Here is a 19396-nt window from a genome sequence, read left to right as displayed (position 1 = left end):
TCTTCAGCTAAGACCAACGCTGACTTCACAAGCAGCTAAAGCAAGGGATCTGGGAGATCCAGGAAACACGAAGAAACTTGATTTTTTTTTCTTCCTGTTTGCCTTATTTCCTTCCTTTCCTTTTTCCTCATATCATGGAGCACTCGTATGGCTTTCCCTCTTTCTAAGCCTGGGAGTAATGGTTTTAATATGGAGTATTCACTGCATTTGCGTTTTGGATGACTGCTCCTAAAAGCTGTTTTTAAAGAGTCCCGGCAATCAAATACCCAGCTCCTGTGTTTGCACACAATTTCCCTTCTGCTTAAGCTCTCTTTGTGTTTACACACTGGACATCTAGCAGCTTGGTTAGGTCAAGGTACTGCTTTTAGCAACTCTGGAGATTGAAAACATGGTATATTCTGTACGTAGTGCTCCGGAGGGGGATGGAAGCGGGGAATGACAGACTGGGTAAAGGGGCAGATTTTTTTTTACTGCAGAGTAGGTGAGAGGCATGAAAACTTTCAACAGCAGTAATGGAAGGAACACAGAGAAGGAGATGGCTTTGGGAGAATTTCAGGAGACAGAAATGCCAGGTGAGTGAGGGGCTGCTGAGAGAAACAGAGAGTGGGGAGTCCAAGGTAACAGGAAAGTTTCTGGTGTTAGTGGCTGTGCAGATGCTGGTGTCACCACCAGGACGGGAAATACAAGAGGCAGGGCAGGTTTGGGGAAGGGGCAGAATGGAAAGATGAGTTCAGTTGGGCACAAGTATTCATTAGCTTCTTGGGTCATTACTGGCGGCAGGTACCTTGTCAGGAACAACCAGAAATAAGAAACAAGATCCCTGCTCTCCCGAAGCTTACACTCCAGGGGTAGACGGTCAGCTTAGAGGAATAAATCAGCAAAATAACTGCAGGGGCCTATGTGAGCAAATGAAGTGGAATCATGTGATAGAGGGTGCTGCAGGGCGACCAGGGAAGGCCTGCCTATCAGACTTGGAGGGAAGATGCCAGCTGAGTTTGACAGTGACCCAAGGACAAGTAGAGAAGCAGCTTGAATATAGAAGCTTGGAGCTCAGAAGCCTGGGTGGCAGATGATCAGAAAGGATAGGCCAAAAGCGTTTTTGCAGGACATAATGCTAATTACAGAAAAATCAAAAATAAGTTAGGCTGTTTTATGTGTTTTCCCTAAGCTGGACGTTGAGTACAGAGCTGCGGGATGCAGTATGTAATTTATACACCTTTTTGCACATCGTATCACAAAAACTAAACTAAAAATACACTAAAAAAAAAAAAAAAAAAAGTAAGAGTCCCGGCCCTGAGACCCCCTAGGCTTTGCCAAGGCGGCTCTGTCTGCATCAGAGCGCGGACCGAGCGGCGTCGGCCGGTTCTCACTCCCGGTGCCTTGGCCCAGGCCGGCCCCGCCCAGCCTTTCGCTCGGAGCAGACGCCCGCCCAGGCTGCGCCGTCGCCCCGCCCACGCTCACATGCCGGCCAATGGGCGCGCGGGATCCGGGCCCACACCCCCGCCGCGTGCCGCCCCGGGCTCGCGCCGCCGCGTGACGTCACGGCCCGGCCCCCGCCACGTGACGGCCGCGCGCCGGGCTCCGGCTGGTGCTGGGCTCGCGCCGCAGAGGCCGGTGAGGCGCCGGCGGCCACGCCGCGGAGGGCGCTGAGCGAGGGAGCGGGTTGTGCGGCCGCGCGCGCATGGAGGCGGCGCCGGCAGCCGCCTGAGGGCCGCGGGAAGAGCGGAGCGGGCCACCTCGCGCATCCCTCGAGCGGCCTCGCTCCCCGGGCACCCGGAGGCGGCGGGCCGTGGAGCCGGCGCGGCCATGGCGACGGGCACGCAGCAGAAGGAGAACACGCTGCTTCACCTCTTCGCCGGCGGGTGAGCGTCCCGTCCAGACCCTGCGTTCCCCCCCCACGCCCTGGGGCGCCCCGCGCGCCCCGGTTACCCGCCCTCGCCGGGCCGGAACGCCGGCTCCCAGAGGAGGAAGTCCCGGCGGTGGGGAGGCCCTGGGGGCGCGGGCCTTCCCCCACCTCGGGCCGCATCCCCCGGGGGTGGTTTCACCCCGAGCCCGCCGCGCTCCCACGCCCTTTCTCCCCCGCCTCGGCGAGTCTGGCTTTTTCTCCTCTTAAACAATCAGAGGCTGGCGTGACGAGTGTCACTCGGGGGCGGTCCTGCCTGGCCACTGTGGCTCGGTCCGCCCCACATCCTCCCGGCCGGCCGCCCTGGCTGTGCTGCACTCGCTGTCCTTCTGCCCGGATTGTGCTTCAGGGCCTGTTTCCCAAGGGCCTGGGCAGTCTTGCGGGTGCTGGGGTGGGCCCGGGGGGTCCTCGGGGTCGCGCCGCGGCGAGTTCCGCCAGCCTAGAGGGCTGCAGGTGTTGGGCATCAGCAGGGGCCTGGAAAGTAGCGCTGGCGAGCCGCGATGCTGGCCCGCAACCCGCGGGAGGGCCTCTGGGGGCCTTGGGGTGGGGGTGGGAGGATGAGGTCGGGGCGGTGTGTTGAAATGCTTCTCACCTGCCGGTGGACGCGTCCACCGTAAGATGTGCCCTGTTTTGAGAGCTGCATTTTTTTGATCGTCGTGCACCTTGTATTTTTCAGCGGTGGCAACGCAGTTTTAGGGAGGTTGGGTGGTAGGGGGGTTAGGAAGGGAGCTGATCTTTGATTCTTCGGAAAATAGTAGTGAAAATATTTTTGAGTATTAGTAATTTTTTTTTTTCCCTTTTAATACAGCTGGTGGCTTTGGGTCCTTTTGCAGTCTTCCAGGTATTTGGTCTTATTTGAGGACCTCAAATAAGAGGCCTGGCACAGCAGTTTTTTAAGTGTGGGACAGTCTGCATAAAATAGAATTTATTGTGGATTATCATCTTGACTTGAGTATTTCAGTTGCAGCAGAAGTGTGCTCCTTATTACAAACCAGTAAGGGTGGAGAACTTAACCTGCCCAAAAGTAAGGGATGAAAATGTTCCTGAACTCTTTGTTCTTATGTAGGTGATCACCCACTTTGTTTCTCCAGCCAAAAAGTTTTGGTTCTTCATAGATAGGAAGAATTTCTCATTCATCTCTAACCTGTCCTTCCTTCTCCATCCGGTCACATCATCCCCCAGTGTTTCCTGAGAATAACGGGTATGGGGGTGTATTCCTAAATTAATCTAGTGTATTAATTTTCATTCTGGGGAGTTTGAAACAGGTTGGCCGTGCAAAAGTCATTTCTCAAGCCAAGAAGGGTAATTTTTAAAAATGATTTCTTACTCCGTAATTTTGATTTCCTGTTTTTAGTGAGGTGGTTTTTTAAAAAAGTTCTTTGTATCCCAGACTAGGAGAGTTACCTGGTCTGGAGCAGCTTCTGTGAGGCTTACTGCAAAATCTATCGCCCTGTCTTGATGAATTTCCCTACCTGCCCTTCACAGTGCCCTCTGGCTGCTAATTCTCCTACTGGAGCTCCAGCCTCTTCCCTTGTGATGGAGGAAAATTGCAGCAGCGGCACAACTCACACGGACTGATTAAAATGTAGAGTTTATTAGGGTGGTGCCTGAAGCCATCGTATTTAACAGGTTTCAGTTCCATCTTCTACAGCAGCTCGGGATTTCTTGTAGATACTCAAGACAGAATGAATCTTCGAAGGGCTGTTTTGGCCGTAACGAATTGGATTTTGATACATTCCCACTAGCCTAAGATATGTATGTTACTTCCCTTTCCTTTTATGAAAGAACACTAGTATATCATATAGTTAAAATCAGTAAACCCAGTAGGGCCACCTGGCCCAAAGGCAGACTCCCTGCTTTGCTCTAACTAGTAGTTTCCATTGTTGTGAAGCTGGCATCTTTCCAAAACTCTAAGATTCATTATCTTTGTAAGGAAGTCAGAGCCCTTTGTTTGTAAATTTGTCACATTCCTCCCATTTAGTGAATAGCCATTGGGAACTAATACCAAGCAAGTTTAACTTATCAGTAATTAATGACATCGAATAACTATGTTTATCAGGTATAAGAGGCTTATGACTAAGTTGAAAATTAACATTAGAGCCTGGGAAATAAAAACTGCGTCCCAAACGACTCCTAGTCCTTTAAGTTTCTTTAACTTTGTTTTTAAAGACAGTTTCTTGGGTTCTTTGCAAAGGCAAAAAGTACTCCTACATTAATCTGTAATAGTCCTCTTTTTAACACAGTGTTACCCTTAAAGAAGAGAACTGCAGGAAAAACCACCCACAAACCAACACCTAAAAATAAGCTCTTTGGAAAAGGTTCTCTGCATGTATATGTGTACCAAATGTAATTTCATAGCTAATTTTAAAATAGGCTCGTATTCTTTAAATTGCTTTCTTCTTAGTAATATATTGAGTTTTAATGACAGCACGGGAGTGAATTTTCTGAGTATACCTGTAGTCACTCTACTGTTCAGTGGTTGCCATGAAAAAGGTGAACACAATTTCCAAGCCCAGTGACTGGAGTTCAGTGAGGATGTTAAAGTAATTTTATGACAGGGCTCCCTAACTTATTCTGATGACATAATTTCTTTTTAATCTTATTTCTAATTTTTTACAAACAAATAACTGGACATCCTTACGTGTACATGTATGTGTAGGTCTCTGATTGGTTTCTTAGGATAAACCATTAAAGGTACAATCACTGAGGCAAAACCCATCTTTAAGGTTTAGACACCTACCTTGTTGTGGCACGTTGATTCGTAACCAGCTCTTACGATGTGTTACTTCTGCATGGGTGAACGTCATTCGTTGGATGTTGATTTTTAGTATCTTTGGGGATACTGCAGTTTTCTGCTTTCTTCCCTCTCGTCCCCAAATCTGGGTTGTATTGTTATCAAAATAAAAAGCATATTTAAACAGATTTTGTTACTACATAACAAAACCTGTGGTTCCTTTTCTACTGTTTAAGCATTCTCAGGAAGAGAAACACCGAAATCCTTTGGAGTGGCCCTTCTGGGTCCAGACGTTATATCTATTAAGAAAAATCCTTTAATGGGGTGCCTGGGTGGATTAGTCAGTTAAGTGTCTGACTTCTGCTCAGGTCATGATCTCAGGTGAGTTCAAGTCCCGCGCGTCAGGCTCTGTGCTGACAGCTCAGAGCCTGGAGCCTGCTTCAGATCCTGTCTCCCTCTCTCTCCGCCCTTCCCCCCTTCTCTCTCTCTCTCTCTCTCTCTCTCTCTCTCTCTCTCTCTCTCTCAAAAATAAATAAGCGTTAAGAAAAATAAAAGAAAAATCCTTTAAACTTTCCTTCTCAGATGTCTCGGGGGTTCTGGCAGTCCCTATAATGTTAGTGACACCCTTCAGCTGCTGAAGAAGCAGTGACAGCCAGGCGACGACTTAGTAGACGTGCTCAGCACCTGGAAGAGCCGGGCTAAGCTGTCCCGGGAGTTAGAGGCAGATGACCTGGATTATATGCTTTAGTCCTATTTTGGTGGCATGTGTTTTTTCCTTTGTCGTCAAATATACTCACCATAGCCTTTAAAATGTATTTTAGTGGGACTATAGTATGTCTTTAAGGTTTTAAAATAGGTAATCCAAGGTGTGTCCAAGATTGAGTATCGCCCCCCCCTCCCCTGCATTATGGACATCTGTCACCTGGTATACTTGTACTTTGCTTGTGCCTAGGAATGTAATCTGTATCAGCTAATGGTCCCCTTGGGAGTGAGGCGCGTGTTGTGTTTGACAGGGGGCCTGCCATGCTGAAAGAAATTTTGGTAAAAGACACGTCACAGTGTGCACATAATATTTTATATAAGACTTACGTATATCGAGAATATACGTTGGCTTTTGCTTCTTCAGTGTATTTTACATATGTGACAGACATTTTTTTTAATTTTTAATTTTATTTTAGAGAGTGCGTGAGAGCGGGGTAGAGGGGCAGAGTCGGGGGAGGAGAGGGAGAGAGAGAATCCCAAGCAGGCTCCGTGCTCAGTGCCGATCCCAGCACAGGGCTGAATCCCGAGACCCCCGGGATCAGGGCCTGAGCCAAAATCAAGAGTTGGATGGACGGACGCTCAACCTACTGAGCCGCCCAGGCACCCCTGTGACAGACGGTTTTAAAGGCCGTGCGGTGTTTGTATGAAGGATTCCCGCTGGAAGTAGCCTTCATGGGAATAGCAACCGTGTCAGTTTTCATCACCTTGCATCACCGGTACACTTCAAGTACAGTATCACACTTGTTACAGATGCCTAATCGATACTTATTTAATGATTGACTAACTGAATAAAAGGTAGTGTGTGGCTTATCTGGGGTTTAGATTTATGTGCTCTGTTAAATTGTCCCAAATAAAAGTAGTGCTTTGATTATTTATGAACTGGGAACATGGTTCTCTATTAAGATTTGCTGAAACTCTAATTGGCATACAGTAACATTATTTTGGATTTGTGGATTTGCTAAAAATGATTCTCCTCAGGTTTAGAAAATACTGAAGAGTTTTTTATTCATTCGGTAGGGCGCTATTTACCGGCGCCTAAGTGGCTCAGTCGGTTGAGTGTCCAACTTCAAGGTCATGATCTCGAGGTTCCTGAGTTCGAGCCCTGCGGCGGGCTCTCTGTGCTGACAGCCTGGAGCCTGCTTCAGATTCTGTGTCTCCCTCTCTCTCTGTCCCTCCCCCACCTGCACTCGCTCGCATGCTCGCTCTCTCTCTCTCTCTCAAAAATAAAAAAAGAAAGTAGGGTGCTATTTAAATGTTCTTTCTAAATGATACAGAATATAGGAAATAGCATCTAAAAGATAATTAGCTGCATAAAAACGGTGCATTTTGCTTTGAGTAAATACAGAATTTGCATTAACTGAAATCTTCTAAGCCTTATGCCAGGTATTCAAATAAGACATTCCAGAATATTATATATAAACAGGTACTAGTGTTTTCAAGTCGTGACTATGGAGGTAGCCAATGAAAAGGGGAATTACTGAAAACTCCATAGATTGGGATCACAGGTTGTCTGGAGGGTATCATTTGTTGGTGGAATCCACGTTGTAGCTATTATGTAGAAGCTGTGAATCTGGAAAACAGTTTACTCTCAGTTGGGTAGCAATTATAATAAAGAGCATATTGATCTCGGCTTTAGTGTCTAGGATGAGTGACTGTGTAGAAAACTGGTTCTTGTTGAAAACATCTAGCTTTTGAAAGGTGTCCTTGTTACTTGATACTCAGAGTTTAAAAGGTAAAAATTTGCATAATTAAACATTTTTGTGTCGCTGGTCTAATAAAGATAGAAAAAAATCTAGTGTGAATGTTGTAATAGTGATAGTCTAGCTTTGTTCTGCATAAACTGGAAGAGAGAAACCTAGTCCATAGCGGGAAAATAATCAGGTACGGCTTATGTGGGTAAAATGAAAAGGTTAAATACATGTTTATGTGATAAACACAAGACTTCAGTTCTGGGCTGAAGGAATGAGGGGGGGTGGTGCATATAAGAATAATTAGTAAGAGGGGGAAAAGACACAGAAAAATCCAGGTAATAGATTTTTTAGAAAATTGGGCAAATAGATTCTAGAGAGCAGCTCTCTCTCATGACCGCTTCAAGACATAATTTAACCGCTCGCTGCTCATGGCCTTTCTGCTACCCTGTTCAAACCCCTTCCATGGTTTCACTGAGTGGAATATCCCACAGAGAGTTATCTCTGAACTTGGGCATCAGTAGTTAGAGCAGTATTACCTTAGGAGCAAAATCAAAATCCTATCCAGGGAGTTTCCTCATAACTGTTGGAAGAAACATAGCCTCCTGGAAACACAAGTCCTAACTGCTTTTTGGAAGATTATTGATAATACTAAAATTCCGTAAGTGGTTTCTTGAATTAGTGAGGGTGTAAATTTTTTCTTATTGACTAGGCTCATTTAGGAGGCTTTCATTTGTAAGTAATAAAAAGTCACTTCCAACTGGCTTGATTATTGGCACATACACCTAAATTTTAGAGAACAGGCTTCGGGGAGGGCTTATTTAAACGGCTCGACATCATCACTGCAGGACCCCTCAGTGATTCCTGTGTTCCAGAAACAGCCGCATGATTCCAAGATTGGAGATCATGAACACAGAATGGCTTCCAGAAGTTCCTAGTGTTTCTCCACCATTGAAAAGTCTTGAACTTAATCTGATTGGGCCGACTCTAATGCACCCATCTCTAAACCAGTTACTGCTCCCAGGGGATTATGCCGTTTATTTTGGGCCGAATCATGTGCCCAACTCTGAACAGATGACATGGCAACATAGATGGTGTTACGTTGATTAAGTGAGTCAGGGCTAAAACCAGAAATGGGTTCGATGTGGTCCAAACTGCATGACTTAAGAAATTAGGCATCTTATGAAGACAGAGGAAGAGGGGAGTGGAGGCCGGCGAGGCAAACAGCAGTGCTATCCACACTGGTTCTACTGCCTTCAAATATAATGTCCAGTTTGTTGATACAGAACAGCGTTTCTCAACCTTGGCCAGATCATCGTTTGGGGAGGGGCAGGGTGTTACTGTCGGTTTCCTGTGCGCCCCGTGCAGGATGTGTGGCAGCATCCCTGGTCTCTCCCCACCAGATGCCCAGTACCCCCTCCCCCAAGAGCAACAGCTAAAAATGTCTCCAGACCCAGCTGGGTGTCACTCGGGTGGGGGCATCATTGCCACAGTTGGGAACCACTGGCCTAGAGTAGTCTGCAAATCTTGATCGCACAGCCCTATGATTAAAATGTTTGCGCATATCTGCATATGTTTATATTCTGTGCATTTCATACATATTATAAAGCATATACACAAAATAGAAAGTAAATGGTGGAGATTAGAAATAAACTGGAATTTTATTTTATTTTTCCTGTAATTATTTTCCTGTATTCCACTGTGCACACTTAGAGCGTGTCCCCCGCTTTGGAGACGAGTGGTCTTAAATATTGGTATCCAGTCAGACTTGCTTTCCTGACGATGTGATGCCAGCACTGTCACCATGGGTGTGACTTTTCCTGTTGTCCGTGCGTCCGCTGCCTTCGCCCCACAGCTGAACCCAGAGGAGTCTATCCTAAAACTTAGAAAAAGGGGGCAGAATCTGCCTGACTGCCGCTGACCACTTCACCCCACACTGTATATACGGAGCAGACAGGTTATAGTTGTCAGCCATGTGGAGTGTTGAGAGAGGGTTTTGCTGTCCCGTCCCATACCCTGTCCCGGTCCCTACTGATCTGGGCTGTAGTTAGAGGGGACTAGAAGCATAAAGGACTGACTGGTACCTTGCGCCATGGCCAGTGCCCCCTGCAGGTGGGAGGCCGCTGCATTAGCCATGCCAGGTGGATGAGAAGGGACCGGTGTGGTGTGCTTAGGGCGGACATGGGGGTGTCTTCCCACCAAGTGCCAGTTTTGCTGCCCCCTGACTGGCATGGGAGCATACTCTGGTGGGCCCATTGGCTTGGCGTCACGGAGCATGGGGAGCAGAGGAAGGAAAGGCGCCTGGTGCTGCCTGCAGGTAAAGCTGAAAGGAAATCGGGGGACGAATTGCTGGTCGGACCAGTAGGAGGATTCCCGGTGTTGGGGCTCGAGGTGGAGATCGAACACCATTCCAGCAGGCTTGCACAGCATCTACGCTGGAATCTGGAATCGTAACATTTGCCGAGGCCATTAACGTAACACACAGCCAGGTGGACCCGCGGCAAGACCAACCAATTGCGGAAGACCGCTGCGCTCCTCTCTGTCCTCGTGCCCAGAACACCCTGGAAGGAAGGGAAGAAAAAGCGGACCGAGTCCCATCAAGCCACACTTCTAGCTGGCGGTGCTGGAGGGACGTTTTGGATCAGATTTGGGATTGAAGTTTTAGGACTGAATTTGAAGGTCTGGAAGTTACTGGAAAAATCATGGAATCTGCTCACGGTGTCATAGATAAGAAAGGGGGGAATCCAGTTCAGCGCACCTGAAGAGCAGAGATGGGGGAGGGCTGGTGGACAGAGTTAATGTCTTTTTCTGAACCGAGACTCAGGAAGAGCCCAGTTTAAAAAATACTGTATGGGGTGCCTGGGTGGCTCAGTCAGTTGAGGGTCTGGCTCTTGGTCTCGACTTGGGTCATGATCTCACAGTTGTGGGATCCAGCCCCACGTCGGGCTCCGTGCTGATGAGTGTGGAGCCTGCTTGGCATTCTCTCTCTCCCTATCTCCCTACCCCTACCCAACTCGTGTTCTCTCTCTCTCTCTCTCTCACAATAAATAAATAAGCATTAAAAAAAATAAATACAGAGTCACGGTGGACAGGGCTTTATCCGAGCTGAGGTGACCACGGTTAGGAGCCAAGCTAATATTACAGGTCGTCTTTGTATCATAGAATTGAGAATTGATGTAGGAACTTTTTCCTACATTTAATGTAATTGATTTGTTGTAATCATAAGTGCTTTGGACTCAACGTGATTAAATATTTTTAGAAAAAGTTGGAAAGCCAGTTCAGAGAAGTCCACATTTCTATTCATATTCTCAGACAGATGAAGGTCTTATACTTGCTGGTTCATGAAGGAAAAAAAAAGTTGAGCTGAAAGGTATTTTAAAATATTCTGCTATGAAATGTTCTGAATTTCAGGAAGAATCTTTGGGAATTTCAATTCAGTATCGGAACTTCTTTCCTTCTAGTTAAAATTGAGTATTTTAGCGGCTATGTATCCATCACAGCTTAATAACTTAAAATGTTTTCTAGTGACTTAAAATGACTTTAGGGCCACCTGGGTGGTTCAGTCAGTTAAGCATCGTCTGACTCTTGGTTTCAGCTCCGATCATGAGCTCACAGTTTGTGAGACTGAGCCCCATCCCATGTCAGGCTCTGCACTGAGAGATTCTGTCTCTCTCCTTCTCTGTCTCCCTCTCCCTTGCTCATGCTCGCGCGCACTCGCGCGCGCTCTCTCTCTCTCTCTCAAAATAAATAAACTTAAAAAAAAAGTCTTAAAATAGATGGTCATTTCTCTCATTTGAGGGGTTTTTTTCCTAGTAGGCAGGGAGGGGCTCACCCAGAGTAGTGACTTCTTACCATTGTTTACAGTTGGCAGTGTTTCTCCCTTTAGTCTTTTCCTGTAACAGCCTGAGGCGGCATCCCCTCTGTCTAGTAGAAGAGGCGCCTGGTGAGTGGTCTAGAAGGCCAGGGCCTTTTCACACCCCTGCCCCTCTTGCCATAGGCACAGTGTGTAACACAAAAAGTGACTGGCGTTGAGTGTGGTCTGTTGCCCTCAAAGAGGTCACCGCCCTGCTCTCAGTGGGGCACTTGGCTTTGTTGGGTGAGGGCACCTTCCAGGGGGTCCTCCTTTGATCGGTGGCGTGGATTTGGTTGATGGTTGGCCAGATGAAGGAACGTAACTGACATGGGGACAAAGCAAAGGCGGTTGACCTGTGTTTGAATTTACTGACTTTCTTATGAACGACTACCCAGAAGTTCTGTTTTTTCCCCGCAGTGTGGAGTGGTGTTATTGAACATGAATAGATTGCAGATATTTCTTTATCTTACTCTGCAGTGTGTAAGTTTTCCAGTATTTCCAAATGTTACACCTTTTAAGCACGTGGTCATTTTCCTCATAAGTCGGTTATTTATTTTGTGTGAATATACCTGAGTTAGAAAGTTAATTTTTATCTCTTTTTTTAACACCTCACCACCACCACTTTCTTTAGTGGTGACCCATTTTCTTTGGATATATTCCAGTGCTTAGAGCAACTTACACAGGCCAGTATTCAGTTAGGCTCACAATTTTTTCTTGATGCAAAAGAACACAGAGTTTTAAAGGCCTAGTTGTCTAATCAGCCGTTTCCCATTTTGAGTGTGAAAGTAAATAGCCTAAATGAGCCAACAAAACCATCTTTCTGTCATACTCCCGAAGAGTATAGTGAGGGGAGCGCTGACTTTGGAGGGAGAGGGTCTGGATTTGGGTCTCCGTTGAGACACGTAGTCACTTTGTGACTTTGAGAAAGGGTGTGACCTCCTTGAGACCCGTGTTCCCCATCTAAAAAGTAAGGCTAATGCCACCTGCACAGTCCGTGAGGGTCAAATGATAGTGGTTTGATACTTCAACTCCTTCCTGCCTTTCTCCCTTCCCATGCCGATTGTGATCCCCTAAATTGCATCTGTGGTTGGTGGGCTTTGGCCCACAGTTCAGAAAACACTGCTGCGTGAACAGCTTCATTTACGGTGTGTTATTATCATGTTTTTAAAGCAGGTTTGCCTAAATAACCAAAAATTACTGTTTTCCTCTCCACCCTCCCACAGCCCCCACCCCCCAGTCTGTATATATTGTTTTCTTTTTCTACCATTCATACTCCTCATGGTAAATTGGGGTAAATAATAACTCCTACCTCATAGGCTTGTTGGAGGATTGAATGCCTACCGTAATCAGTCATTGGCAATAATGCTATTATTTAAAGTGATAAATAATCACTGGAAGCTAGTTAGCTTCCAGCTCTTAGTTATCTATATTTCACTTGCTCTATCAAACTTCAGGCTCTTGATTTTAAAATACTGCCTGTGAAGGGGCACCTGGGTGGCTAAGTGCGACTCTTAAGTGTGACTCTTAAGCCAAAATTGTGGCTCAGGTCATGATCCTCACGGTTATGAGATCAAATCCCTCACTGGATGTGGATCCTGCTTAAGATTCTCTCTCTCTCTGCCCCCTTCCCCGTGTATATGCTCTCGCTTTCTCTCTCTTTCAAAATAGTAATAATAATAATACTATTATTATTATTATTATTATTATTATTACTACTACTACTACTACTGTATGGGGTTTTACTACTTCAGGGTCTGTGCCGGGTGCTGGATTCACTTCCAGATTTCCAACACTTCTTTCTGGTGGGGTAGGGAAGCTAACTTAAGTAATTCTGTGTCTGCCAGCGCCTGTCCTTTCCTGTTGTTACTGTTTCCCAATCACAGGTGCTGGTGCTTATCATTTTTATTGAGCCACCTGTCTGCCAGGTGCTGTCCTTGAAGTGCAAGAACATGTAAATACACAGTCCCTCCCCACGCGGAGCTCCTGGGCTAAGGGAGCCTGTGATAGAAGGTAGAGAGTATGTGCTGTTTTCAAACATTTAGATCCCTTGAAAGACATTCTTCTTGAAATCTCGATTTAATAATTCTTTTGCTTAGCAAATACTGTTTGTGAACTTGTGAGTCCCGATGCCAGGGATACAAAGATGATTCAGACACGGATCTTGATCATCAGTGTTTTCCAAAGAATAAAACATTTATTTGTGGTGGTAGGATGGTTTTAGATGATATGTCACGTTGTTAATTATAACTAGCACGTCAAACGTGCAATTTCATGGATTTTTTTTTTTATTTACATCCAAATTAGTTAGCATATGGTGCAGCAATGATTTCAGGAGTAGATTCCTTAATGTCCCTTACCCATTTAGCCCATCCCCCCTTGCACACCCCCTCCTGTAACCCTGTGTTTGTTCTTCATATTTAAGAGTCTCTTCTGTTTTGCCCCCCTCCCTGTTTTTACATTATTTTTGTTTCCCTTCCCTTATGTTCATGTTTTGTGTCTTAAAGTCCTCATATGAGTGGAGTCATATGACACTTGTCTTTCTCTGACTGACTAATGTCACTTAGCATAATAGCCTCCAGTTCCATCCACATAGTTGCAAATGGCAAGATGTCATTCTTTCTGATTGCCGAGTAATACTCCATTGTGTATCTATACCCCATCTCCTTTATCCATTCATCCATCAATGGACATTTGGGCTCTTTCCATACTTTGGCTATTGTTGATAGTGCTGCTATAAACATGCATGTGTCCCTTCGAAACAGCACACCTGTATCCCGTGGATAAATGCCTAGTAGTGCAATTGCTGGGTCGAAGGGTAGTTAGATTTTTAGTTTTTTTTTTTTTTTTAATTTTTTTTTTCAACGTTTATTTATTTTTGGGACAGAGAGAGACAGAGCATGAACGGGGGAGGGGCAGAGAGAGAGGGAGACACAGAATCGGAAACAGGCTCCAGGCTCTGAGCCATCAGCTCAGAGCCCGACGCGGGGCTCGAACTCACGGACCGCGAGATCGTGACCTGGCTGAAGTCGGACGCTTAACCGACTGCGCCACCCAGGCGCCCCAGATTTTTAGTTTTTTTAAGGAACTTCCATACTGTTTTCCAGAGCAGCTGTACCAGTTTGCATCCCCACCAACAGTCAAAAGAGATCTCTCTCTCCCCGCATCCTCGCCAACATCTGTTGTTGCTTGAGTTGTTAATGTTAGCATTCTGACAGGTGTAGGTGGTGTCTCATTGGGGTTCTGATTTGTATTTCCCTGATGATGAGTGATGTTGAGCATTTTTTCATGTGTTGGTTGGCCATCTGGATGTCTTCCTTGGAGAAGTGTCTATTCATGTCTTTTGCCCATTTCTTCACTGAATTATTTGGTTTTTGGGTGTTGAGTTTGATAAGTTCTTTATAGATTTTTGGATACTAACCCTTTATCTGATATGTCGTTTGCAAATATCTTCTCCCATTCCGTCAGTTGCCTTTTAGTTTTGCTGATTGTTGCCTAATTTCATGGATATTATTAAGAAAAGTGAAAGTGGGTATTTTAGGATAAACCAGGTGAGTTGTTTTGAAGAAAAATACTTAAATTCTTAATTGTGGTAATATTTTGATTTGAACAAATGGTAAAGGGTGATTAGGAGAGCCCTGATTGAGGGAGACTGAGGGACACGTGAGGACTTCATCATTAGGAGGAGCTTTATGGGGTGCCTGGGTGGCTCAGTCGGTTAAGCGTACGACTTTGGCTCTGGTCATGATCTCACGGTTCATGAGTTTGAGCCCCGCGTCAGGCTCTGTGCTGACAGCTCAGAGCCTGGAGCCTGCTTCAGATTTTGTGTCTCCCTCTCTATCTCTCTCTGCCCCCCCCCTGCTTTGTTCCGTCTCTCTCTCAAAAATAAACCTTAAAAAAAAAAAAAAAAAAAAGGAACTTTAGCTAAAGCTCCCTGGGATCATGACCTGAACCAAAATCAAGAGTTGGACACTTAACCGACTGAGCCACCCAGGTGCCCTCAAATCAATCCTATTTCTTTTCATTTTTTTAGTTTATTTATTTTGAGAGAGAGAGCATGAGCAGGGGAGGGGCAGAGAAGGAGAGAGAAAGAATCCCAAGCAGGCTTCACGCTGTCAGCACAGAACCCAATGCAGGACTGAGCTCCTGAACTGTGAGATCAACCGAGAGTCAGACACTTAGCTGACTGAGCCACCCAGGCACCCCCAAATCAATCCTATTTTATCAGAAGTCTGTGTTGTGGTAAACGTTGATTTTTCAAAATAGTAGCATTACCTGAATAATACTTGACTGTGAAAAGCTGCATTTTCTAGGATATTCATTGCAGCATGGCAGTGAAGTTGGAAAAGACTAACAGTAACAGGCTAAAATGTTGGCACAGAGTGATAGTACGTTGTCATTACAAGTGATGATATAGGTGTGGATGTGACACAGAGAGACAGCATCCAGGTAAGTGCGGGGGGTGGGGGCGGCATGGGGATTAAAAAGTCAGTAATGAAAACCCTAAAGGATGCGCTAATGTGTTAACCGTGGTTCTCTCTTTAGCTGCTGGGATTTCAACAAATTCTTTTTGCCCTCCCAGCATGTTCTAATTATGAAATAAACCTCGGTGCCTTTTTTCTTAATAGGGGAACATTAAATTTTACATTTTCTTTGTACAAGGAATGGGATAGCATTTCTGATGTGATTGTGATTTCTTCTCTGACAGGTGTGGGGGCACGGTTGGTGCTATTTTCACTTGTCCGCTGGAAGTCATTAAGACGCGGTTGCAGTCTTCCAGATTAGCTCTTCGGACAGTCTATTATCCTCAGGTTCATCTGGGGACCATTAGTGGGGCTGGAATGGTGAGACCAGCATCGGTGACGCCTGGGCTCTTCCAGGTTCTGAAGTAAGTTCCCTCCCCTTCTGGACCCCTGCCCCCGCTCTCATCGGGCCCGTCAGATGAGACGGTCCTCCGCTTGCAGCCTCTGTCCAAACTGAAGAATCTGGTTCCTGTACCAGAACCTTTGAGCTCTGACCTCCCCTGGCAGTGGGGCTGCCTGTGATCATCCGGCGATGGTCAGAGTAAACCTAAGAGAGCAAACCAAAAATCCATGTGAAAGTGTTGCATCAGAGTTGCTCTTGCCCCAGATCTTTTGAGGGCCAGCAAGATCTGGGGTGGCAGAGTGAAGTTAAAAATGTTAAAGCTGCACCAGAGAAGTGTTGTGACTATTTTAAGAGAAAATAACACAGAAACAAAATGTTTGAGGTTTTTTTACTTTTTGTTTGGAGATCATTTACATTTACAGAAAAGTTGCAACACCTGTTTGGTGAAATTGTTTTTTCCCGTGTTTGTTTAATACTGAGGCTGCCTTCGTGGTGTATTATTTTTACTGCATTAAATATGTCTTATTTGATTACAAAGTGGCTAAACATTCATAGGCTGAATTTGGCTTATTAGTCTCTATGCTTAAGGCAGAAGCAGAAATTCAGAAGGGCACCTGGCAATGCCGGCGTTTTAGTGGGGGGCTGTGTACTTGAAAAGAGGTGCCGTTGAATTGAGCTAAACGTGGTTGTCAGACCTCTGAGACATCACCGGGAAAGGGTGTGTTCAAGGAAGACAATGCTGTTTATCATTGTAGATGTTTACTGGGGAAACATCAGAAAAAGATGCCATAAAATGGAAATGTTCTGTCTTAATAACCCCATCACTTAGCACTTCGGACAGAATTCAGTCACATTTCAGGTAAGGTGGAATGAATTGGAAAGTGGTTCATTTATTTTTAGGGACATTTTGTTTGTAAAGTCTACTGATGAGTCACCCAGATGTCCATGCCAGACATGTGTATGAAGGAGCCTCTGAGTTTATTGAGCAAAACTGGACAGCAAAACCGGCCGCTGAGGGCAAGGACCCAAGTGAGAGAATCAGCTAGAGAAAAAGGAGGCTGGTCCCCAAGACTCCAGGAGGATCAGCTAGTTCAGATAAACACCGAGGACAGGAGTGGAGACATGAAGGGCAGAAAGCCCGCCTGGAGGTAGGCCCGGGAAAGAGAAACACAGAGACGTGGAGGTAACACTTCGAGATCAGTAGAGAGAGAGACAAGCCCGCATCCTTAAATCCATGGCTGTGAAAACCCATCCTGGTTTGCTTCTTATATGTTTGGGCGGTGGCAGTGTCTCAAATGACCCCTTTCTTCTGAGGAACACAAAGTGCTTTGGACATAATGAGACAGGTAATTTGCCAACTTTACTGACATCCAAAAAGAACTTCCTCTTAGGTGCTTGCCAAATAACTCATGACAAGTAGATTTATATATTTACAGTAACTGGGAGACTTACCCAGAAGTTGTGGGTATCAGCAGGGCCACGCATGTGGCATGAGGATATTTCTCTAGTTGAAGTTTCTAGGGTGTCTGTTCTATATCTCGGGTATCTGTCTCTCCACCTCTTGTAAATCTCTGCTCTGTCTCTGTCTGCCTGTCTCTCTATATGTATGTCCTCCCCCCCCCAAAAATGGACACAATTATGTATTAAAATGTAAATCAAAGGAAAAAAAGCCTGTCCATCTTGTAAAATACAGGAACAGTGCCCACATCACACTACACACAAGACAATTTGTTTTCACTGTGGACCCAAAGCAGCCATCAGTTCGCGCAGCCTCAGCTACACAGAAAAGAGCCGTCACTGACACGTGAATACTTTTTTTTTTAATGTTTATTTATTTTTGAGACAGAGAGACACAGCATGAGCACGGAAGGGGCAGAGAGAGAGGGAGACACAGAATGTGAAGCAGGCTCCAGGCTCTGAGCTGTCAGCACAGAGCCCGACGCGGGGCTCGAACTCACGAACTGTGTGAGATCATGACCTGAGCCGAAGTCGGACGCTTAACCGACTGAGCCACCCAGGCGCCTCGACACGTGAATACTTTTTAAAACCGCTTATTCTATATTCACGTCAAAATAGGAGTAATGGAAGTATTAAGTAAAATTTTTGTCATAGTGATATTTTGTCAGAAAAGTATTTGTAAAGTGGCATTTTTCACCCAAGAGCTGTTTCGTTAAGCCTTATGCCCTCAACTTGGTGTATATATAGTTTTAAGATTCTCAACTGATATTTATTAGCTCTCAAGTTAAAAAATGACTACGCTTATGTGGTATTACCTCATCGATTTTTCACAAGAACCCTGAGGTTAGCACCCTGGCGTGGTGTTACCCCTGTTTTATGACGAGGAAAGGCAAATCGACTTGCTCAGTGTCGTTCCGTGTACATTCACCTGTTTCTGAGAACGACTGGAAGCAGGTGAGAGTAGACAACGGCAGGCCCCCTGACTCTACGCCGCTGCCGCGTGGAGACGGCCGAGTTCCAGCCAGAGTCCCCCGGGACCACAGTCCCGCCTCGCCGGCCGCTGCCTCTGCTCCGCCTCCGAGTCTCCCGATGACCTCTCGATGTTGGAGGGCCCCGGGGCTCCTCTGGTGGCCCCTGCCCTAGCGGCAGCCCCTCCTTCCGGGAGTGGGATCACATGGAGTCTTGCGGCTTTAAGTGCCATCTGTAAGCTGACCGTGTCTCTCCTCCGAGCCTCGCACGTTGGTCCCCCTGCCTGTTTGCTCGGGTGTTTAGCGGGCGTCCAGAGTGGAACCTGTGCACCACTGAACTTCCCCAAACCTGCTGCTCCCAGAGTCTTGTCTGTGTCCATCAAAGGCAACGCCATCCTTCCCTCTGTGCGGATCTGAAGCCCAGAGTCATCCTGAGATTGTTCTCGCGGTCCCACGGGAAAACCTCCCAACTCCGCCTTCAGAGTGCGTGCGGGCTCTGACCCCTTTGCGCCACTCGCTCCGCCACTGTCCTGATGGAAGCCGCCATATCTCACCGGTGTTAGTGGTCTCCCCCACCCCCGCCCCTACCCCAGTCCTCAGTGTGTGCTCCGCAGAGCAGTCGGGAGGTCTTTGGCTCAGATCTCTCCAGGGGCTGTCCTCTCCCTCCGAGGAAAAGCCAAAGTTGTAGTCGCCCCTCACCCCCTCACGAGGCTCTGCACAGGTGCCACCCCTCCCATGACTTCTCCTACTTCACCTCTGACGTCGCCCCGCCCGCACCCCGCCACGCTGGCCTCCTTGCTGTTCCTTCGCAGTCTTTTCAACTGGGAACATTGGAACATTTTCCGGGAAGGGCCTTTGTACTGGACGTCATCTGCATGGCTGGCTCGCGTCACCTTTGCAGGAAGGCCTTGCCGTGACCATGCTATTTAAAACAGCCTTCCCCTCACGCCCCATCCCTTCTTCCTGCTCTATTTTTATCTACAGCGCTCACCTCCATCCAGCAGTGTGGTTTACATATTTATATTGTTTATTTTCTCTCTCTACCCCCACCAGAAGGGAACTTTGATTTGTTTTGGTCCCTGAGGTGTCGCCATTCACCTAGAATGTTGCCTGTCACGTAGTAAGCTTAAGCTTTCAGTACAAATCGAATGAATGAATTTTGGCCTG

At 46.4% G+C, this 19396-nt stretch overlaps 1 protein-coding gene across 1 annotated transcript in view; it reads left to right on the top strand.

Annotated features, from left to right (window-relative positions):
* Positions 1 to 1639: 1639 nt before the first annotated feature.
* Positions 1640 to 19396, top strand: part of SLC25A33 (solute carrier family 25 member 33) — a 34685-nt gene continuing 16928 nt past the window's right edge. The window contains exons 1-2 of the mRNA XM_047084583.1: positions 1640 to 1862; positions 15646 to 15825. Coding sequence (XP_046940539.1) covers positions 1807 to 1862; positions 15646 to 15825 — 236 coding nt within the window. The 5' untranslated portion in view covers positions 1640 to 1806. The remainder of the gene's footprint in view (positions 1863 to 15645; positions 15826 to 19396) is intronic.

The sequence above is a fragment of the Lynx rufus genome, unplaced genomic scaffold, assembly GCF_022079265.1.
Source record: "Lynx rufus isolate CCGP_SWC_20201006 ecotype Redwood Valley unplaced genomic scaffold, mLynRuf1.p SCAF_2, whole genome shotgun sequence".
NCBI classification, from domain to species: domain Eukaryota; kingdom Metazoa; phylum Chordata; class Mammalia; order Carnivora; family Felidae; genus Lynx; species Lynx rufus.
The sequence above is the reverse complement of the archived record's forward strand: the minus strand, read 5'-3'. Positions and strand labels throughout refer to the sequence as shown.